At 37.9% G+C, this 23,963-nt stretch overlaps 1 protein-coding gene across 2 annotated transcripts in view; it reads left to right on the forward strand.

The window, feature by feature from the left end:
- Nucleotides 1-1,085: 1,085 nt before the first annotated feature.
- RASA1 (RAS p21 protein activator 1) overlaps nucleotides 1,086-23,963 on the forward strand; it is a 109,086-nt gene continuing 86,208 nt past the window's right edge. Inside the window, exon 1 of one of the 2 annotated variants that reach the window (XM_029218939.1) lies at nucleotides 1,086-2,121. In XM_029218939.1, coding sequence (XP_029074772.1) covers nucleotides 1,604-2,121 — 518 coding nt within the window. In that variant the 5' untranslated portion in view covers nucleotides 1,086-1,603. The remainder of the gene's footprint in view (nucleotides 2,122-23,963) is intronic. The other variant, XM_029218940.1, reaches the window with a different exon arrangement.

Raw genomic sequence — 23,963 nt, forward strand, 5'->3', positions numbered from 1 at the left:
TTATTGATAATTTTTGAAACCATACATAACTGTAACTGACACTTTGGGACCTTGACATCTGCCAGTTGAAAGTGCTCTGTGCATTCACATGTACATCGTGGAGTATGCCCTGCCGTGTTTTGCACACAAACGAGGACAAAAGGGCGTTGATTAGTGATGTCTGGGGCACCTCTCCTCTCCACACCTTATTAGTTACCCGACAGACTTGCAATGGCAAGGTAGTGTGTGTGAAAGAGAAAGAAAAAGAGAAAGGGAATAGAGGGGGAGAGTGGGAGAAGAAAAAACGTGTACGGTGGTAGAAATCTGACTTCAAACAACCACTATTTCTACTAAAATTCTTAGCCCTCCCCATATGGCCCCCCCCATTATCCATCTCGCTTCCTTTGAGTTTCAGAACCCAGTTTTTAAAATTTCATTTTATTTTTTAGCTTGTAAGAGTCATATAGTAATTTATACTGTGAAAAGAAAACGTAAACAGTAACAGTACGGTCTCGACCTTCCAAGCGGGCCGCCCCCTCCAACACCCCACCTCCGAGGGCCTTGAATGTCTGGTTTCTGCGCCGCCGGCCACGGGTGTTTGTTCTACCGGTCAGGAAGCAAGGAATTGGCTTCGCGGCATCTTCCTTTCCCTCTCCCAGGTCCTCCCTCTTCAACCCCTCCTTGTCTCTCCCGTCTCTCCTGTTTTCACCGCGCTGATCGGCCGCGCGCTCTGGACCCACTCCTCCCCTCCTCCGCCTCACCGGCCCTTCAAACAAAGCCCAGGGAGGCCGGCGCGCGAGAGATGCGGCCGCGCCGCCACGCGCTCCACCCAGAGCGGGACAGCGAGCGCGGCCGCGCACCGCGCGTCCCCGCCGCTTCCTTCCCTCCCGACTCTTCCTTTTCCTTCTCCAGGCCCAGCCCCCCAACCCCGCGCCGGGAAGGCGCCTGCGCAGAAGCTGCCCTCTCCCTCCTCCTTCCCCGCCCTTCCTTCCCTCTGCTCCTCCTCCCGTGCCCCGCCTTCCTTTCTCTGTCGTCGATTTCACTGAGCGCTCCAGGTTGCGAGCAGTTCAGTCCGTTTTCCCACTACCCCCGCCCCCCTTCCTCTTTTCTCCCCACCCCTCGCGTCTCAGCCCCGTGGAGGATGAAGCGGCTGCAGTGGCCCCAGCCCCAGCAGCGGCACCGGCGGTGGCTGCGGTGGGGGTGGCCGGAACTGGGGTGGTGAAGAAGCGGTGGCGGCGGCGGCCGTGGCGGTGGCTGAAGGAGCAGCAGCCGCCCCAGCCGCTTCCCCTGTGCTTCCCTTCCTCTTGAGTGCAGCCAGGAAGTTTTTCGCTTCTGTGCATGTGTGTGTGCGTGAGTGTGGGTGTGTAAGGTGAAGATTTGGGCGGCGTTTGTGCAGGCGTTGGGTTTTTTGCCCACTTCTCTTCCCGTAACCCGGGTAGCTCCCGAGCCTGGGCTGTGGCCCGAAGAGGGGGCGCGGCGGCGGGCTCTCTCCTTTTGTTGTTGTTTCCTCCGCCTGGGGAGCTGAAGAGGGGACGCGCCTGGGTGGGGCGGCTCGGAGCCCGGGCCTGGTGGCCCCCGGGGCTCCCGGGCGGGCAGGGTAGGGCAGAGTAGAGCGGGCTTCAACATGATGGCGGCCGAGGCCGGCAGTGAGGAGGGCGGCCCGGTCACCGCCGGGGCAGCCGGAGGCGGCGGGGCCGCGGGCTCCAGTGCCTATCCGGCAGTGTGTCGGGTGAAGATACCCGCCGCCCTGTCTGTGGCAGCCGCCCCCTTTCCTGGGCTGGCGGAGGCTGGAGTGGCCGGGACTCTGGGTGGCGGAGTCGCTTTGGGGTCAGGGTTCCTGGGACCCGGGTCTGTGGCGGGGGCACTGGGGGGAGCCGGACTGTCAGGGGGAGGTGCTGCTGCTGGCGTGGCTGGTGCTGCCGCCGCCGGACCTGGCGGGGAGATGGCTTTCACCAAGGGGACCACTTCGTTGCCTGCTGAGACCTTCGGGGCAGGCGGCGGATTCCCTCCTTTGCCGCCGCCTCCTCAGCTGCCCCCTTTGGGCGCGGGCCTGGGAACAGCGGACGAAGGTGACTCTCTGGATGGACCAGAATACGAGGAGGAAGAGGTGGCCATCCCGCTGACCGCTCCGCCAACTAACCAGTAAGTCAAGACCGGTGTTTTGGGGGAAGCTGACTCCTGGAAAGAAGTGGGAAAACATGCCTCGTTCTTTCAGCTGTTACTCGTGAAAAGTTTTGAAGCTTATGGTTCTGTGCATAGGGATTTAATTTGATCACTCATCTTCCCTACAGGCACACTCCCTGGCGGCTTGGTATATCTATTGCTCCTCTGGGAAGATCTAAAGTTTTAAAGATGGGAAGCATGGGAAAATGTGTATCCAGTGAGAACCGGATATGGTTCTGCCCCTTCCAAATTGAGGTGGCGTCCTGGGATTCAGCTGAGCTTGCAGCTACCAAGGCAGTCGTAGTCTATATTAACCTGGTTGTGTTCCCTGTTGAAGCTAGATGACTAGTGAGAAGCTTGGAATACAAGCATTTAAATGAGTATTGTGTTAATATCATTCGAAACATGCATTGGTCAGAATGCTTTGTTTTTGTTGCACTGCAAATCCCAGCTTCTGCCTGTTGAAATCATTGCGATGCAGAGAAGTCTTTGGATCACTTTTGAAAACGTGGGTCAGCGAGAAAGGAAAGGAGTTCTGTTAATTACAGGTGTGGTTAAGGGCTCATACTCCAACAATATTTGTAACTTGTGCCGTAGAATTCCCATTTATTAATATTAGTGTAATTCTTCTATAAGTTGAAGCTTTCTAAACACAATATTGGAGCAAAACAAAATTAATAGTGTGCTTCCCTTCAACACTTTGTTGGTGGCAAATACAGTATTCTATTTGAAAATTAATTTTGCCAGTCTACTGCGGAATATATATGACAAATGACTTTTCTATATATAGTACCTCCCCCTTGTTCTCTTCATAAGTGAACTTAGGTATGTATTTATAAAGCTGGACCTTGATGAGAGGAAAATGTTGATGGGAAGAGGTAATAGTAGGTAAAACTTGCTTTATAGATCCCTCATATCTGTCTTAATTTTCCTTTAGAATGTTGACAACCTTGGGAGTATCAGAAGAAGAAAGATTTGGTTTCTGTGTTGACAATCACTCTAGACAATTGCAGGTTTTTTTGTTTTTTCGTGGGTTTTGTTTTCGTTTGTTTTTTTGATAATCTTCTTTGGAAGAATGAAAAACGACTTAACGAATTAGGACATTTTTGACTTAAGGCTACATCTTTTGATGGAAAAGTAAAGTTAGTCTTACTTAGGTCAGCCATGGTATAGGGGTGTTGTATTCCTTTTATATTATTCATTGTGAGTTCAATTTTTTGGTCTGATTTCATACCAGCTTATCATTTCACATCTGTGTATTGCAGACTTTTCTGAAGGTGTTCTGAGAGTATTAAAAATTTAAAATATACTGCACTGTTTACACACCTTCAAGCCTTCTTGAAAAAATCACTTAAGTATTAAGGTTCCTGTGGTTACGATAAAGTGCAACTTTTCATTATGAAAGAATATAGGCTTATGCCAGTTACTAACTAAATTGAATTAGGCATATTTAGTATATTGCAGTTTTAAATATTTTTAAAGGTAGAATTTATTTTGTAGAGCAATTTTAGCTTCACAGCAGAATTGAGCAGAAAACACATAGTGTTCCCATTAAATTTTTAATAATAAACATGAGTGAGTATATAAGAAAAATTATGTTTCTGAGAAGTCCATTTGAGATTTTCATCATTGTTTGTATTTGGGAATAAAAATATTATTTGTGTGACTGTGTATATGAGAATTGTACCTGTTCTAAAAGGTATCCTCCATTTCTAGTATGTTTTTTAAATTTGCCACTGAGAAGTACAAATTTCCCTCTTTTCTTTATCTTAGATATCAACCCAAAGTCACTGGAGGCAATACAGTGTAGTGGTTAAGCGTGCAAATTCTGAAGTTAGACAAGATTTGGGTTGGAATCCTGACTCTGCTACTAACTAGCTGTGTGATCTTGGAAAGGTCAGTTTCCCCATCTGTAAAATGGGGACAATAATGGTGTCTCCCTCATATGGTCGTGTGTTTTTTTTTTTTTTTTTTTTTTTTTGGGCGGTACACGGGCCTCTCACTGTTGTGGCCTCTCCCGTTGCAGAGCACAGGCTCAGCGGCTATGCCTCATGGGCCTAGCCGCTCCGCGGCATGTGGGATCTTCCCGGACCGGGGCACGAACCCGTGTCCCCTGCATTGGCAGGCGGACTCTCAACCACTGCGCCACCAGGGAAGCCCCATGTGGTCGTTTTTAAGGTTAATGAGAACCCCCTGAACATATTCAGCACAGTCCCTGGCACATAGTAAGTGTTCAATAAATTAGTAGTCTCCCCAAATAATAATATAGTATTTTACTGTCATTAAATTGCCTACTAATTCTATTGCTATAGGAACTCCCTTACTAATAACTATTTGAGAGAATGTTTTGAACTCCGAAGGTCTGTCTACTATGATTGATTATATCAAAAATTTTATTTAAATTCATAAAGGCTTCTAGCAGGCTAAGCAGGTTTAGAGATGGAATTCAAGTGTTTTCTATAAATTCCTATTTTTAAATAAAAGGAAAAGCCTTAACGACTTTGTTAAATAATGTCAAATCTTTCATAAAAGTATTGAAGAAATGCTTTTGGACTAATATATGATTACCAGTCACTAGTTATTGATAGCATGATATTAAGGAGGTTCAGGTCATAGGATCGCGTCCACAGTGGGCTTGTTAGATAGACCAGGGTTCCCTGATCATGGAGTTCAACCATGTGTCCAGCTGGTTCAGTGCTGTTGGTCACAAGAGTCAAGTGACAATATGTAGATAGACCAGTGCAAATATAATAACACTATTAGTATTTTGTACCTTGCTTTTCTGTGTGCATGGTGAATCATTAGTCTCATGTTTATTACTGAGCATTTTCATTAGTTGGGTTAAGGCCAGAAAAGTTTGTATAATTATAACTATTACATGTATTTGAATATTCTTTTTTTTTGGTGCAAATTTTGAGGAAAAAATTTTAAAAAGAAAAAACATTCTCCCCATATATTTTTATGCTATAAAAGGTTCTGTATCTAAAACTGCTGAAAAAGTTTTTTTTCAATACAGGTACTCCCTGTATTGTTATGTAGCTGCTTTTCGTGGTCCTTGTTATTTCTTTCTCTTTTCCCCAGGGGTGAGGGGTGATAGGAAAGGAGAAGTTCCCTTAGTCTACCATCAATTATGTACAGAGATTTTTAACTATGAGCCTGCAGTAGCGGGAGGCTCTTGGGCTGAATCCAACTGACAGATATATATTGCTTGCTCGTAGTGTATTTGGAGCATTTAGTGATTACTTGCCACCATTTAAAAATAGGAAAACTTCATGTTTAAGAAGTCTCGATTTCTAGCATCACTTGAGAAATCAGAGGAGTTGGCTCTACCTGGTTGCTGTTCCTGCTTGAGAATAGATTTCTAGAGCTGAGTAGTGATTGCCCCAATTAGGTGAATTCTGAGCTCTACAGTTAACTGTGGTTACTACCAGGCCTGCTTTGCCTTTGATGTTATTTGCCTGGCATCTGGCTTAACTAGATCTTACCTTGGACCTAAAACGCAGGCTTTCTCAAGCCTGAAAGTTGAAGAAAAAAGAAATAAGGAATGTAAATAATACCTTTCTTTTCCTTAAGAATCATCTTACTGTTTCTACAAAAATAAAATCATTCTTAAGTCAAATAATTGTTAAATGTTAGTACTAAGACATGTAGCATTCATTAACTTTGTCACTGATTGCATTGTAACTCTGGCTGAGTCATTATTTCTTAATAAAAATGGGGGTGAGAATTGAAGAGATTAGTTATGGACAAAGTGGTTTCTGACCAGGACCAGATATTTTTGCTATATGAGTAGTAGAGCAATGTAGTAGGAGCTTAATTTAAGGGATACAACAATGAGTAAGATACCCCTTTTCTTAATGTCTCTCTAGTAGAAAGTTAAGTTACCAATTACTGTCATTCAGGCTAGCTTAAGATAAATATCATGAGTGAAGTATGAGCAAAGGGTCATGGGGGTTAAAAGAATAAGATATTTATATAATTAGAATCAGTAAAGTCTTAGAGGAAAAGTAGCAGGTATGTTTTCAATGCTGCTTAATTTATTCTGAACAAGAGGTAATTGGTTCCTATGCCCTTTGCCTAAAGATTCTGTCAGGTAGAAAAGAATTACAAATTAATGAGTATAAACTTTTGACCTTTAGTGAGGAGTCTGTCCTACTGAACTCTTTTTTTTTTTTTTTTTTTGCGGTACGTGGGCCTCTCACTGTTGTGGCCTCTCCCGTTGCGGAGCACAGGCTCTGCACGTGCAGGCTCAGCAGCCATGGCTCACGGGCCCAGCTGCTCCGCGGCATGTGGGATTTTCCCGGACCGGGGCATGAACCCGTGTCCTGTGCATTGGCAGGCGGACTCTCAATCACTGCGCCACTAGGGAAGCTCCTATTGAACTCTTAATTATTTACCTGTGGTCTGGGGTAGGTTGAAGGGGGTGCCTACAGTTAACTGAGAATACACAGCACTACCAAAGGCTTGAATTGGTCTGGATCATTGATTAGCCACTCTAGGGAAACCAGGCAAACATTATTGACAGAGCCAAAAAAAAGACCCAAAAGCCAAAACAACAGCAACAAAAAAACCTGACAGGGGTAAATTAGGAAGAAGAAGGGGAAAATAAGAGGGCTTTTGGTTGCTTTGCTCCCTATCTCTTTACTAGCCATTAGGGAAATGAGAGAATGCCTTTAAGAGCAGCTCAAATACTCCAAACAGTACCTCGGTGGGGGCAGGTGATGGAACTTAGAGCGATTATTGTCAGGTATGACTGATGACATTTCTTGGTTGCTTACTACCTAACAGGAACTGTTCTAATTGGTTTACATGTGTTGTTGTAGTTGCCTATTGCTTCACTCCAAAACTTAGTTGCTGAAACATTTATTTGCTCTTGATTCTAAAATTTGGGCAGGGCTTGTTGGGGACTGCTCCATGTGTCACCTGTTGGCTATAATGTCCAAGGTATCTTTTTAACTCATAAGTCTGGTACCTCAGCTGGGATGGCTGGAACAGCTGGTGGATAGCTGGGCATCTGTGTGTGTATGTGTGTATCTGTGTCCATGTCTCCCCCCACCCCAACTTCTCCATTTCATTAGCTTGAACTTCTCCACAGCATGGCAGATGGGTTCCATGAGGGAGCATTCCCAGAGGACAGGCCTCACCTGCCAACACGTATTAAGCCTCTCTGTTCTTCATGTTTGCTAACGTTCCAATGGCAAATGCTAATCACGTGAGTCAGTCTAGATTTAGTGTGGGAGTGGGCTATAAAAGGGCACCAATATTAGAAGGTGACATTTCTTGGGGACATCAGAGTAACTGCCTACTGCATGTATTATTCATTTACAAGTAAATATTAGATAATATTAGAATACTAGTGGTTAGGGAGAGCGTGGGAGAAAGGGCAAGTACTTTGAAGTTTGTCCCTTAGGGTCTACATGGTAATAAATTGTCTTTCATCGAGTGGTCCAAATATCCCCACAATATATTTTGCTTCTGACCACCATTATCTTAATTTTAAACCAAAGATACTGAATATGGATGTTGGTTATGGCTCATTGTTTGAATATGCCAATGTATGTATGGTAGGTGTGTTATCTTGAAATCACCTGCAGTACATTTCAGTTGTGGGCTAAATAAAAAATAGTTGTTATCAGGTAAAATGTATGGATAACTTCTCCATATGTCTAATCACATCTCAATGGGATTTGGAGTATGCTTTTAGGTGTTCCAGTGATTACATGATTTTGTGAGTAAAACAATGAACATTGCGGGGGACAGAAAGAAATATAAAAGAAAGTACAGTGTAGCTGGACAATAAGGCATTAATGATATAGAAATAAGATGATAAAATTAATCTACGGACACATTGTACTAATTTTTCAAATCAGAGGATAGTTTTGGAAGAGTTGAAAGAATGAGAGTGTATGAAAGTGATTTTTGAAATTTTATACTGTAATTCTCTTTTACTAAAGCTTTATAGCAAGTTTAATTAGCTTTTGTAGCATCAGTATTTGATGTTACAGTAGTTCCCCCTTATCCACGGCTTCACTTTCCACGATTTCAGTTGCTCTCGGTTGACCATGGCTCAAAAATATTAAGCGGGGCTTCCCTGGTGGCGCAGTGGTTGAGAGTCCGCCTGCCGATGCAGGGGACACGGGTTCGTGCCCCGGTCCGGGAAGATCCCACATGCCGCGGAGTGGCTAGGCCCGTGAGCCACGGCCTCTGAGCTTGCGCGTCCGGAGCCTGTGCTCCGCAATGGGAGAGGCCACAACAGTGAGAGGCCCGCGCGCCACAACAGTGAGAGGCCCGCGCACCACAAAAAAAACCAAAAAATATTAAGCGGAAAATTCCAGAAATAAGCAATTCATGAGTTTTAAGAACTGTACACCTTTCAGAGTAGTGTGATGAAATCCTGCTCCATCCCGCCCAGGCATGAACCATACCTTTGTCCAACGTATCCTGCCATCACTGTGGTCGTCAGATTGACTGTTGCACTATCACAGTGCTTGTGTTCAAGTAAGCCTTATTTTACTTAATAATGGCCCCAAAGCGCAAGAGTAGTGATGTTGGCAATTCGGATATTCCAGAGAAGCTGTAAAGTGCTTACTTTAAGTGAAAAGGTGAAAGTTTCCTACTTAATAGGGGATGAAAAAAATCATATGCGGAGATTACTAAGATCTACAGTAAGAACGAATCTTCTATCTGTGAAATTGTGAAGGAAAAAGAAATTCATGGTAGTTTTGCTGTTGCACCTCAAACTGCAAAAGTTATGACCACAGTGTGTGATAGTGCTTAGTTGAGATGGAAAAGGCGTTACATTTTACAGAAAGATATTTTGAGAGAGACTACATTCATGTAATGTTTATTACAGTATATCGTTATAATTGTTCTATTTTATTATAGAACATATAATAAATGTTGTTGTTGTTAATCTCTTACTGTGCCTAATTTATAAATAGGTATGTATATATGGGAAAAATAGAGTATGTATGGGATTCGGTACTAATTTGAGGTTTCAGGCATGCCTGGGAGTCTTGGAATGTATCCCCTGAGGATAAGAGAAGACTACTGTGTAATCAGGAGAGTGATATGCATAGATACATAGTATTTTAGTAAACGAGGAAACTCTTTCATTGACCATTGCAGAAGCAGACTCTGGTAGAGTGACTTGCTTAAGGTCAAAGAGCTAGGTGGATCTGGGACAGAATCCAGTTCCCATGATTTTTTAGATATGTTTCGATTTGAGTAATATTTAATTAATTTTTGCGGGGGGAGGAAGTGGAAAGGCAGAGGCCCATTACTGAGTAATCATTTACTATATTCTAGGCAGTTTACATAGGTTATCTCATTTAATTCTCATAACTATACAGTGAGAATAGATATTATCCACTTTTTTTTTTTGTTGAGAAAACTGGTAGAACTGGAATTCTCATGCAAATACTTTACTTGTTCCATTCCAGTGCATATAATACACACATATATACGTGCACCCATACAAAACTTAATATACTCCAGGACTGGCTAGTCATGGGGTGTTGGACTGAATTATATCCCTCCAAAATTCATAGATTGAAGCCCTAACCCCCAGTGTGACGGTGTATGGAGTTAGGACCTTTAAGGTGGTAATTAAGGTTAAATGAAGTCATAAAGGTGGATCCATAATTCTATAGGACTGGTGTTCTCATATGAAGAGGAGGAGACAAATGGGAGCACATGTGAACAGAGAAAAGGCCATATGAGTTCACGGTGAGAAGGTGGCTATCTATATATAAGCCAAGGAGAGATGCTTCACTTAGAAACCAACTCTGTTGGCACGTTAATCTTGGACTCAGCCTCCAGAACTGTGAGAAAATACATTTCTGTTGTTTAAGCCATCTAGTATATGGAATTTTGTTATGATATCCTGAGCTGACTGATACACTGCATAAACCTGCATCTTTAAAAATGGCTTTGGAGGATTTGGAGCAGATTAAATGCTCATTTACTACTTGAGAAACAGGGTCTTCATGCTTTTATTTCCTATTTTTCACTGTAGGAAAGAAAACCTTTCCTTATACTTTAGCTTCATTCTTCATGAGTTCGTGACTTAACGTCTCCTCTTTTGGCTATACTTGTGTTGAAAGTTGGAAAGCATTTAAATGCATGTCTGATTATTATAGTGTGAAAAGATCCTACACACGACTGTGGGTGGTAGCTGTAGAAAACCTATGGGTGAGACATTACTCCAGGAGATTTTCTGTATTCACTCTGTGTTCATTGTTGTAACATTCAGTGTTACTTTTAAAATTCTTCTCTTTTATGTATCTGTCTCTAGCTAAGGGAAAGACCTAGAGATATCCCTCTCAATTCGTTTAAGTCTTCTTTGTAGGTATAGCCCACTACACTGGGTTCACAGTTAAGATACTTGTATAATAGTAGAACCATACCTCTCTTCCATCCATGTCTATCTACCTAAATATTGACTTATCTCTCAGATTTTCCAATTAAACTTCTTATTTTGAGATAATTGTAGATTCATATTTAGTTGTAAGAAATAATACAGAGATGTTTCCTTCACCTATTTTTCCAGATATATGGCAATAGCTCGTGATATCACAACTAGGAGTCAATTTCATTGATATAGTTCATTTATTCAGATTTCACCAGTTCTACATACACTATGTGTGTGTGTGTGTGTGTGTGTGTGTGTGTGTGTGTGTGTGTGTGGTGTTTATTTAAATCTATGCAGTTTTATCACATGGGTAGATTTGTATAATCATCACCACAGTAAAGATACAGAACAATTTCATTACTCCCAGGATCCCTTGTGTTGTCCTTTTATAACTAAACCCACCTTTCTCCATCTTTAACCCCTGGCAACCACTAATCTGTTCTTCATTTTGTCATTTCCAAAAGACTATATAAATGGACTCATATAGCTTGTAACCTTTTTTTTTGGTCAACGTCTTTACTGGAGTATAATTGCTTTACATTGCTGTGTTAGTTGCTGCTGTATAACAAAGTGAATCAGCTATACGTATACATATATCCCCATATCCCCTCCCTGTTGCGTCTCCCTCCCATCCTCCCTATCCACCCCTCTAGGTGGTCACAAAGCACTGAGCTGATCTCCTTGTGCTATGCAGCTGCTTCCCACTGGCTATCTATTTTACATTTGGTAGTGTATATATGTCCATGCCACTTTCTCACTTCATCCCAGCTTACCCTTCCCCCTCCCCGTGTCAAATCCATTCTCTACGTCTGCGTCTTTATTCCTGTCTTGCCCCTAGGTGCTTCAGAACCATTTTTTTTTAGATTCCATATATATATGTGTTAGCATACAGTATTTGTTTTTCTTTTTCTGACTGACTTCACTCTGTATGACAGTCTCTACGTCCATCTACCTCACTACAAATAATTCAATTTCGTTTCTTTTTATGGCTGAGTAATATTCCATTGTATATATGTGCCACATCTTCTTTATCCATTCATCTGTCGATGGAGACTTAGGTTGCTTCCATGTCCTGGCTATTATAAATAGTTCATACAGCATGTAACCTTTTGGAATAGCATTTGTCACTGAACACAATTCCCTCAAGATTTATTCAAGTTGTTGCTTGTATCAATACTTTGTACCTTTTCGTTGCTGAGTAGTATTCCATGGTATGGATATACTACAGTTTGTTTAATTATTCACTCATCAGAGAACATTTGGGTAATTTCCAGTTTTAGCTATTATGAAAAAAAGCTGCTATGAACATTTGTGTTTATGTTTTTGTGTGAACATAAGTTTTCATTTCTGTCAGATAAATGTCCAAGAGCGCAACTGCTGGATCGTGTAGTAATTGCATATTGAGTTTTATAAGAAACTGCCGATCTATTTTCTGGAATAGCTGTATCCTTTTACATTCTCACTAACAATTCATGAGTGATCCTGATTCCCTATGTCCTCACTACTAACCATTTTTTATTTTAGCAATTCTCATTGCCTAGTGATCACTAGATGCCTAGTGATATCTCATTGTGGTTTTGATATGCATTTTTCCTAATGATTGATGATATTGAAACTTTTTATGTGCTAATTTGCTATCTGTATATCCTCTTGGGTGAAATGTCTGTTCATCTCTTTTGCCCATTTTCCAGTAGGATTGTTTGTTTATTATTGAGTTTTAAGAGTTCTTTATGTATTCTAAATATTAGTCCTCTGTCTGATAATGTGGTTTGCAAATATTTTCTTCTATTCTGTAGCTTGTCTTTTTCTCCTTTTAACAGGGTCTTTCACAGAGCAAAAGTTTTTAATTTTTATGAAGCTTAAGTTATTAATATTTTCTTCTGTAGGTTGTGCTTTTAGAGCAAGTCTAAGAACTCTTTGCCTAGCCTGGATCACAAAGATTTTCTCCTATGATTGTTTCCAAAAGTTTTGTATTTTTATGTTTTACAGTTAAGTCCACGATCCATTTTGATTTCTTTTTTATAAAAGGTATGGTTTAGATTGAGGTTCATATTTTTGCCCAGGAATATATGATTACTCTAACACCATTTGTTGGAAAGGCAAATATCTTTCTTCCATTGAATTGCTTTTGCACTTTGATAAAAAATTAATTGGGCATATATGTGTGAGTTTACTTCTGCGTTCTTTATTGTATTCTGTTGGTCTGTATGTCTCCATTTGCTGATATCACACTCTTGATAACCGTAGCTACGTAGTAAGCCTTAATATTGGGTAGAGTGATTCTCTTTTCAATATGTTTTTAGCTATTCTAAGACATGTCTTTATGTATAAATTTTAGAACAAGCTTGTCCATGTCTACAAAAACTTTGTTGAAATTTTCATAGGAATTGCATTAAACCTATAGATCAGTTTTGGGAGAACTGACATCTTCACTATATTGACATGGTATGTTTCCATTTATTTAGTTCTTTGATTGCTTTAATCAGCATTTTGTAATTTTTAGTATATCAATCCTGTATGCCTATTGTTTAATTTGTACTTTTTTTTTGGTTTTGTTTTATTTGGAGCGGTTTTGTAAATGTTATTATGTTTTTAAGTTTCCACATGTTTCTTGTTAGTATATAGAAATGCTGATTGATTTTTGTATGTTGGTCTTATATCCTGTGACCTTGTTAAACTTATCTTTTAGTTTTAAGAGACTTTTTACAGATTCCTTGGGATTTTCTACATAGACAATCATGTCAACTGCAAATAGGGGCTGTTTTTTTCTTTCTTTCTGATCTGTATGACTTTTTTTTTTTTGTCATATTGCAGTGGCTAGAATTTCTAGTACTATATTGAATGAGAGTGGTGAGAGCAGACATCCTTGCTTTGTTCCTTGTCTTAGGTGGAAAACATTTAAATGTGTTTTGCCATTAAATATGATGTTAACAGTAGCTGTTTTGGGGGGAGAGTGGATAGATACTCTTTATCAAGTTGAAGTTGATCACCTCTCTTCCTAGTTTACTGTGAGTTTTTACCATGAATGGGTGCTGGATATTTTCAAATTCTTTTTTCTGGGTCAATTTATATGATCATATGATTTTTTCCGTAACATGTTGAGATGGTAGCTTACTGATTTTTTTAATGTTGAACCAGCCTTGCATAGCTGGAATAAATCTCAGTAGGTTATGGTGTATAATGTTTTTCAAGAATTGCTGAAACTCAGGTTTTTGTTGTGTTGAGAATGTTTGTGTCTAAGTTCATGAGAGATATTGGTCTGTAGTTTTCTTGTGATATCTTTGTCTTGTTTCAGTATTTGAATAATACTGGCCTCATAGTATGGGGTAGGAAATGTTCCCTACTCTTCTGTTCTTTGGAAGAGTTTGTGAAGTATTGGTATTAATATTTGGTAGAATTCTCTAGTGAAAACATCTCAGCATGGGATTTATTTTTTTTGGAGATTTTAAATTATGAATTCATTTTAAATGGTTATAGGGTTATACATCTTATTTATATTATTTTGGTTGGATTTTGGTAGTAAGTGGGTTCATTTCTTCTAATTTGTCTAACATAGCAGCATAAACTTGTTTGCATTATTACCTAGTTACCCTTTTGATGGCTGTAGAATAGTGATATTCTCTTTTATTCTTGATACTTGAATTTGTGTCTTAACTCTTTTTTGTTTTGTCAGTCTTGTTAAAGCGTTATCATTTCTATTAATTTTTTCAAAGGGTTAGCTTTTTGTTTATTGATTTTTTTTCCTTATGGCCTTGTTTTCAATTTCATTGATTTTTGCTCTTATTTTTATTGTTCTTTTTTTCTGATTGCTTTGGGTTTATTTTGTTCCTGTTTTCCTAGCTTCTTGAGGAAGGAATTTAAGATGATTGATTTGAGACTTTCCCTGTTTCCTAGAGTAAGCATTTAATGCTATACTTTTCCCTCTTAACCCATCTTTAGCCATATTCTGCATCTTTTGATATGTTGTCTTTTCATTTTCACTCAGTTCTGTGTTTCTTTTTTTAACTTTACATTGAGACTTACATTTTGACTCATGAATTATTTAGAAGTGTGTTGTTTCATTTCCAAGTGTTTTAAGATTTACCAATTGTCTTTCTGTTATTGATTTCTCGTTAGAGTCCATTATGGTCAGAGAACATACCCTTATGATTTCAGTACTTTTAAATTTGTTGAAGTTTGTTTTATAGTCCGGGACTTGGATATGGTCTATCTTGGTGAATGTTCCATGGATGCTTGAAAAAAATGTGTATTTGGCTGTTCTTTGGTGGAATGTTCTATATATGTCAATTAGATTCTTCTGTTTTGTTCAGAACTTTTAAATCTTTCCTCATTTTCTGTTTAGTATTTCTGTGAGTTTCTGAGATAGGAGTCTTAAAGTTCCCACTATAATTTTGAATTTATCTATTTTTTCTTTCAGCTCTATCAGTTTTTGCTTCATGTACTTTGGGGCCCTGTTGTTTGGGTGTGCACATTTAGGATTGTTATGTATTTCTGGTGGATAGATCCTTTTATCATTATCTAATGTCCCTCTTTTGTCTCTAGCAATTGTCTTTGATCTAAAGTCTATCTAATAATAATATAGCAACTCCTGCTTTTGTTTGCCTGTACATTTTTCCATCATTTTACTTTCAATGTGTCTTACTTTAAGTGATCTAATTATAGAGAACTTATAGTTGGGTCTTTATTTTTTTTTTAGTTCATGCTGTTAATCTGTCTTTACTTGGTGTATTAAATATGTTTACAGTAATTATTGATATTTTAGGGCTTAAGTCTGCCATTTTACTTTTTGTTTTCTGTTTGTTCTCTTTCTCATTTCTCTTTTTCTCTTTTCTTGCTTTCCTATGGGTTACTCAAACATTTGTTAGGATTTCATCTTGAAGTATTTATAGTGTTTTTTCAATATATCACTTTGTAGATACTAAAATAACGTGTAATTTACCACAGTCTATGGGTATAAGCATTTTATCAATTCGAGTGAAGTGGGGAAACTATTCTTCCACTTAGATCCCTTTACCTTCCCACTTTGTAAATATTGTTCTCTTGACTATTTCTTCTACATACATTGGGCAGCTTTTCAGATGGTGTTAATATTTTTGTTATTGTGATAAAATATACATGACATAAAACTTATTTTAATCATTTTTAGGTGTATAGTTCTGTGGTATAAAGTACATTCACATTGTTGTTCAACCATTGTCACCATCGTTCTCCAGAACTTTTCCATCTTCCCCAGCTAAAACTGTACCCATTATACACTAACTTTCCAATCCCTTTTTCCTCAGCCCCTGGCAACCACCATTTTACTTTCTGTTTCTATGAATTTGACTCCTCTAGGTACCTCACATAAATGGAGTCATAGAATATTTTACTTTTGTAACTGACTTGTTTCACTTAGCATGTCTTCAAGGTTCATCTGTGTTGTAGCATTTGTCAGAACTTGTTTCTAAAGTCTGAATAACATTCTAGACTTATTGCACATTTTGTTTATCCATTTATCTGTTTGTGGGCGCTTGGGTTGCTTCCACTTTTTGGATATTGTGAATAATGCTGCTTGAACATAGTGTATAAATATCTGTTTTAGTCACTGCTTTCATTTTGGGAATAGGAATTTTTGGGTCATAGGGTAATTCTGTGTTTAAGTTTTTGAGGAATTGCCATATCATTTTTGATAACAGCTATACCATTTTATAGTCTCACTAGCAATGTATGAGGGTTCTAACTGCTCCATATCCTCACCATCACTTGTATTTTTTTTTTTCTTTGTTTGTTTTTTGGATTTTTTTGGAGATGAAATAGCTATCCTGATGGGTGTGAAATGGTTTCTTATTGTGGTTTTGACTTGCATTTTCCTAATGAATAGTGATGTTGAGCATCTTTTCATGTACTTATTGTCCTTTTTTATATCTTCTTTGTAGAAATGTCTCTTTTCAAGTCCTTTGCCCATTTTTTAATCAGGTTGTTTGTTTTTGTTAAGTTGTAGGAGTTCTTTATATATTCTGGATATCAGTCCCTTTTCAGATAAATGGTTTGCAAATATTTTCTCCTGTTCTAAGGAATTGCTTTCTCACTCTGTTGATAGTGTCTTTTGATACACAGAGGTTTTTAATTTTGATGAACTCCAGTTTTTTATGCCTGTATAATTTTTATTCCATTCATCTGTTATGGTTTTAAAACCTCTTGAGTAGAAAGGTAGTCTATTGTACTTACCCATATTTTTGCTTTTCTCATTGTGCTTTCTTCTTTCCTGATGTTCCAAGAGTCCTTGTTTTATCAATTGAAGAACTTCCATAGCCATTCTTGAAGGATACATCTGGTAGTGACAAATTCTTTTAGTTTTCCTTTGTCTGCTGTGTCTTTATTTCTGCTTCATTCCTGAAAGATAATTTTGTCAGATACAGAATTCATGGTTAACAGTTCTTTTCTTTCAGCACTTGAAAAATTTTTTGTTACTTTCTTCTGACCTTTGTGGTTTCAGATTAGAAAACTGCTGTCATTTGAGTTGGTGTTCCCTATAGGTAATGCATCCCTTCGATGTGGTTGCTTTCAGGATTTTTCTTTGTCTTTCGTTTCAGATATGTATGTCAAGGTGTAACTTCTGTGGGTTTACCTGTTTGTGGTTTGCTCACTTTAATCTGTAGCTTTACATCTCTCTCCAAATTTGGAAGTTTTCAGCCATTTGTTGAATACTCTTCAACTCTACTCTTTTTCTCTTCTTTTCATGGGGCTCAAAATGATATGGATCTAGATCTTTCATTATTGTCCCATCCATCTACGAGACCTTGTTGTTTTCAGTGATTTTTCTTTTTTGTTCATATTGGGTAAATTCTGTTGACCTGTCCTCAAGTTCACTGATTCTGTTCTCCATAATTCCTACTATTGAGCCCATCTAATAAGTTTTTGGTTTTCTTTCTTATTGTAGTTTTCAGCTCTGTAATTTCTTTTTGGTTGTTTTTTTTTTATATTTTCTATTTCTTGGGTTGAATTTTGTCTGTTTCAAGAGAATTTGTAATTGATGGATGGAAAATTTTTATGATGGCTGCTTTACAGTCTTTGTCAGATAATTCCAATGTCTGATTCATACCAGTGTTGGCATCTGTTAATTGTCTTTTTCTCATTCAAGTAATGATTTTTTTGGTTCTTAGCATGATGGATGATTTTTGATTGTATGTTGGACATTTTGTCTTCCATGTAATGTTTTTAAAATCAGTTTGTCCTGTAAGTATGATTTTTTTTTTTAATTTGGCTGCACTGGGTCTTAGTTGCAGCATGCGGGATCATTTTTCAGTTGTGGCATGTGGACTGTTTAGTTGTGGCATGTGGGCTCTATTAGTTGCACCATGTGGGATCTAGTTCCCTGACCAGGGATTGAACCTGGGCCCCGTGCATTGGGAGCGCAGAGTCTTAGCCACTGGAACTCCACCAGGGAACTCCCCCAATAAGTGTGATTAATATATATTTACTGTAGAAAATTTGGGGACTATTGAGAAATACAAAGAAAAAAATCACTTTTCTGTTGTCAAAGATAGTTCCTGTTATGAATAATACATAACATTTATCTGAAAGGAAATATGTACAGGTATGCTTTGGAGGTATTATATTGCAAGTTCCATTTCAGACTACCACAATAAAGTGAACATCACAATAAAGCAAGTCACAGGAATTTTTTTGATATCCTATTGAATTAATTTTAATTTATCCATATTAAAATTATGTTGATGGTGGTGGGATGAATTGGGAGATTGGGATTGACATATATACACTAATATGTATAAAATAGATAACTAATAAGAACCTGCTGTATAAAAAATAAAGTAAAATTCCAAAAAAAAGTACAGAAAATTATATATGAATTCAGAGAATACAGGCGATCATTAAAAAAAAATTATGTTTACACTGAACTTTAGTGTCTGTTAAGAGTGCAATAGCATTATGTCTAAAAAATACACATACCTTAATTAAAGAATACTTTATTGCTAAAAAAAAAATTAACCATTATCTGAACCTTCAGCAAGTCATAGTAGTAACATCAAAGATCACTGATCACAGATCACTGTAACAAATCAGTAATAAGGAAAAATTTTGAAATATTGTGAGAATTACCAAAATGTGACACAGAGACACAAAGTGAGCAAATGCTGTTGGAAAGATGGACTTGCTCCATGCAGGGTTACGACAAACCGTCAATATGTAAAAAAAACAATTATTTGCAAAGGGCAATAAAGTAAAGCACAATAAAATGAGATATGCCTGTGTATATCCCCATCCCCTCAAATATAATTGTAGCTAACACTTTCACAGATGAGGAAATTGAGGTAAGGAGAGTTTTAGGTAACTTTCCCAGATCACAAAACTACCAAATGATTCAACGCAAACTTTTGATTCCCGGGTTTATGTGTTTAACCACTGTGGTACAGTCTCTCTTGTTCTGTTTTTTTTTCTTTTTCTCCCCCTGTACCACTTCAGAAAAATTGTTTCAGTAGGAGAATGAACTTATTTTGGGAGGGATAATCAATAGCTTAACAGCCCTCTAAAAGGCATTTTGAATAGTGGTTATTTTAAGTAGTTCAATATATATGTCTATAGATACTTGAATGTGTTTATATACATATATATACACATATGTGTGTGTTTGTGTGTGTGTGTGTATATATATATACACACACACATATGCATTTTGGAAGATTATCTTAGGTAGTAGAGAAAGGAGTTTTGATACCTCTTGTTAGGCATCCACTTGGGAATATTTAAATAAATGAATACCTCCTTCCATTTGAATGGGAAGCAATAACAGGCTTTTTTTTCTTTTTACAGGCTTTTATCTTCCTTGAAAAGAAAGTTGTGTTTTTGTTTTTGTTTTAAGTAAATCATTGTTAGCTTCCTTACTCATTTATTGAGGAACAAATTGTGTAGAAATTCTTCCACGCATTATTTCACTTAGGTGACTGTAAGGTCACCCATCACATGTATGTAGTGAGCTTGGTTGTTTATCCATATCAGCGAGTTTTAGGGTAGCTGTCTAAGAATTGATTTAGGGGAAATTCCTAATTATTGGGTTAAATAGTGACTGTATGAGGGCTTAGGAATAACTCACTACCTTTTAGTTTCTACCGAAGAAAACTAATCCAGTTATCTAAAGTGCAATTGCTACTGTATGTATTTACTTATGGGACACAGCAATGGTAGCATGATGGTAAGAGAAATTAAATATCGAGAGAAATTAAATCTTCAGCAATTCTTTGGAATCCTATTAGAATTCTCTACATTTGTCATTGCTGGCAACTAAAGATGAGTTAACGATGTGGTTTGATGTTTGCTTTTAGTCATTACATAAATTTGACTTTTCATGGAATTCAGGAAAAAGGAACACACTGACAGGGGCTGTATCCTCTAGTTAATAGTAGAATTCATGAATATTATCCTCAGAATATTTTCATCATGAAACCATTTTGAAATAATTATAAAAGTGAATAGCATTTAAAATACCTAATCATTTTATTTGACACTTTTTTAGGGACCTATTCTGTGTAATTTGATAAAATGACACTTATCACTACAGAGTCAGAAATCATACAAAGTCTTAGAGTGCTGTGGAGAAATAGTACAATACGTTTTAATAAATTAGTATTAACTTTCATGGAAATAATATTATTTTGCCTAGTGCACAGGGCCTGTGAATGGGTACAGTGGATGAGAGGTTGAAATGTAATAGCTAGCAGACATATCTTGATATGTTGTAAATGCCATGGTAAGGAAGGAGCCTGAGCATTGTCCTGTAGGCATGTGGAATCCATAGAAAGCAATCTTTTTCTACTTAAGTTTTCAAAACTTTTTTTTTTAAGATTTCAGTCAATTTGCCCTTTTCTCCTTTCCCACTTCAATGTAATCATTTACTGTGATGGTTCTTTTCTACTTCCTAAATTGCTTTGGAATCTAGCTTTTTTAAAACCTCGTGTGGCTTCAAACCCTCATTTTCTCTTTCCTTCTGTTGGGGTAGTCATTAATTTTTCCCTGTCCCTGATCTCTCTCTTTGCCAATTAATAATTCGTTTTGCAGTGGTTTTCAGAATTTTCTAATTTCATCCAAGTAAAAATTAAGAAATTTATTGTACATCGTGACAAAACTTGGGTGTGTGTAAATAGAAAGAAAACCAAAAATTGCATGAAAAATACCCTTTTTAATGACTACTTATGATACATTTTGCTGTCTTTTTTAAAACTCTGTTCTATTCTACTTTAAAAAAAGACATATTGGTGGAGAGTAAATTGAATTCAAGACTCCCAGCAGTTTTCAAAACTGCTTTATATTACTGCCGGCATGATTTTTTAAATACAGACTTTACTGTACACTCTCTTGAGACCTTTCTGTGAGTCTCCATTGTCTAAGAGAGTAGTGGCTTTCAAACCTAATTTTGACCATGACTCACCAAAAGAAATAGATTTTACATTTGTGACCCAGCGCACACATATAAACAAACATATATAACAGAAACAAAGTTTAATGAAACAGTACTACCTGGGATGCACTCTATTTATTGTTCTTTTCTATTTCACTTCATTAGAAAAAAGAAAACAAAACTGATTGTGACCTACTAAATTGATTTCTTGACCCAATGGCTTGAGACCTGCAGGTTGAGATCAGAAAATTAAAGCTTTATTACGACATATAATGCCATTTTACACTGTTCTCCAATATTTAATTTTTCATCAATACTATGCTGTTTATTCCTTAAACTTGCTATGGTATTTTCTGTTACTCCATTTACTATTCTGTCTGGGGTGCCCTCTCTCTTCCTTGATTGCGTGACAAACTTTGTTCATTCTTCTGAATTTAGCTGAGATGTTACTGAAGGTGGTGGAGAATGACAAAAATAAAAGTTTCTTCTCAAGAAATGATGACAGGGATCTCATCAAACAAACTTGGAAAGAAATCTTTTCTTAGAGAAGTAAACCACAATATCTCAAATTAACGTGGTGACTTAAAGATGCTTTCTGTTTAGAAAGATCTGACAGTAACAAGTTGGTGGTATTGACATATTTAAAGAATGGGGATTATAGCAAGTGACATAGTCATATTGGACTCATAGAAAATGGAGCCTTATTCAGGGTAAGTGTGTCAGTGATCATCTATAAGTTCAAGGGAGTGGGAGCCCAAGGATGAAACCTCTTTGTTTCTGGTGCAGTTTTTTTTTTAATGTTTTTTTAAAATGTTTTCATTCTGTATATGAATTATATATATCCTTTGTGCAGATTTCGTGCTCAGTAAGCAACCTCCCCCCACAATTTTTTAAGTTGAAAAATCTGCAGAAAAGTTATAAGAATAGTGCCCTGAGTAAACTATATATCCTTTACCTTGACAGTTTGCCACATTTCGTTTATCCTTTTATCTTTATACATCCACATATTGTATATTATTTTTACTAAACTGTGAGTTACTTGCAGAGATCATGTCACTTTCCTCTTAAATACCTTATCTTATATATCCTAAGAATAAGGGCAGTAGCTCATATAGTCAAATATAATGAATTAAACACTAACATAGTATTCATATATCTTCAATTATTCCTGTAATGTCCTATATATGTTTTTTTTTGTTTGTTTAATTCCATTTAATTGTTATATCTCTTTAGTCTCCTTAACCTAGAGCAGTCCCGTCAACTTCTTTTTCTTCCATGATATTGACCTTTTTTAAGAGTCTAGGACAGTTGTTTTGCAGGATATATCTCTATTTGTATTTGTCTGATTGTTTCCTCATAATTAGGTTCAGGTTAACCATTCTTGGCAGGAATACTCCATTGGTTCTTGGTACATCATGTCCAGGGCGTATGATGTCAGTTGTCTTATGGATGAGGTATATAAGTTTGAACTTGGTTTAGGTAGATTCTACCATATTTTGCTATTAAAAGGTAATTAATAAATAATAAGTACCCAGGGGTTTTAGTATTCATTGATGATTTTTACCTGAATCAGTTATTACTCTGTTGTAATGGTATGGTAAAATGGTGATTATTATTTTTTCCTATTTATCATTCCTTTGAAATGTATTAGTTAGCATTCTTCATTACACAACCTTGTGATTATAATTTGGCTTCCCACTTAACAGGCTTTCAGGGGTAAAGTAAGCTGGAAAAAGATGTGTGAAGGCTTTTTTCTTTTTTTTTAAGAAGATGTTGGGGGTGGGAGTTTATTAATTTATTTATTTTTGCTGTGTTGGGTCTTCGTTTCTGTGCGAGGGCTTTCCCTAGTTGTGGCAAGCGGGGGCCACTCTTCATCGCGGTGCGCGGGCCTCTCACTATCGCGGCCTCTCTTGTTGCGGAGCACAGGCTCCAGACGCGCAGGCTCAGTAGTTGTGGCTCACGGGCCTAGTTGCTCCGCGGCATGTGGGATCCTCCCAGACCAGGGCTCGAACCCGTGTTCCCTGCATTAGCAGGCAGATTCTCAACCACTGTGCCACCAGGGAAGCCCTGAGGCATTTGTTGTTGTTGTTAATAGAAAAATTGTTATTTTGGTTTCTGTATTGGTCACTTGTGAGCTTTGTTAGGATGGATCAGCAGCCTCGAATCCAATCTACTATCGAAACTTGACTAATTTGAATTTGAGTAGCAGATCCTGGAGAAGTCACCTTGGCTATTGCTACTCTATGAGTCTCTTGGCAGCCAGCACCTTACCCTTTTGTTTCAGTGTTTTACAGTGATCTTTTCAAAATAATAAGGGCTGGGAGGATGCATATCAGAAAAGGTGTTGGATTTAATATTAAAGGTGATGGGTAATTAATAGGAATGCTATTTGGATATTAGAAAATAGTAAATGCTTGTAGATAGGCTTAAAGGAGTATTTTTTTCCAACTCAGTTTTTTTAAGTTAATAAACTTTATTTTTTTTTACAGTAATTTAAAGTTCAAGGAAAAATTGAACAAAAAGTACAGACAGTTATTATATATCCCCTGTCCCCACATATGTACAACTTCCCCCACTGTCAGCATCCCATACCACATTGGTACATTTGTTACACTCGAGGAACCTACATTGACACATCCTTATCACTCAAAGTTCATGGTTTACATTAGGATTCACTGTTGGTGTTGTATATTTTATGGTTTTTGACAAATGTAAATGACATGTGTCCACCACTGTAGTAACACAGGGAATAGTTTCATTGCTTGTTCTCTTTGTTCATCCCTCCCCAACCCCCCTCAATCCTTGGCAATCTTTTGTACTATCTCCATAGTTTTGCCTTTTCCGGAAGGTCATATAGTTGGAATCCTATAATATGTAGCCTTTTCATCTTGGTTTCTTATACTTAGTAATATGTATTTAAGGTTCCTATATGTCTTTTCATTGCTTGGTAGCTCATCTCTTTTTAGTGCTGAATATTTTTGCATTGTCTGGGTGTACTTCATTTTATTTATCCCT

This window comes from Monodon monoceros, unplaced genomic scaffold (genome assembly GCF_005190385.1).
Source record: "Monodon monoceros isolate NGI ecotype Baffin Bay Population unplaced genomic scaffold, NGI_Narwhal_1 Super_Scaffold_12, whole genome shotgun sequence".
Classification (NCBI taxonomy): domain Eukaryota; kingdom Metazoa; phylum Chordata; class Mammalia; order Artiodactyla; family Monodontidae; genus Monodon; species Monodon monoceros.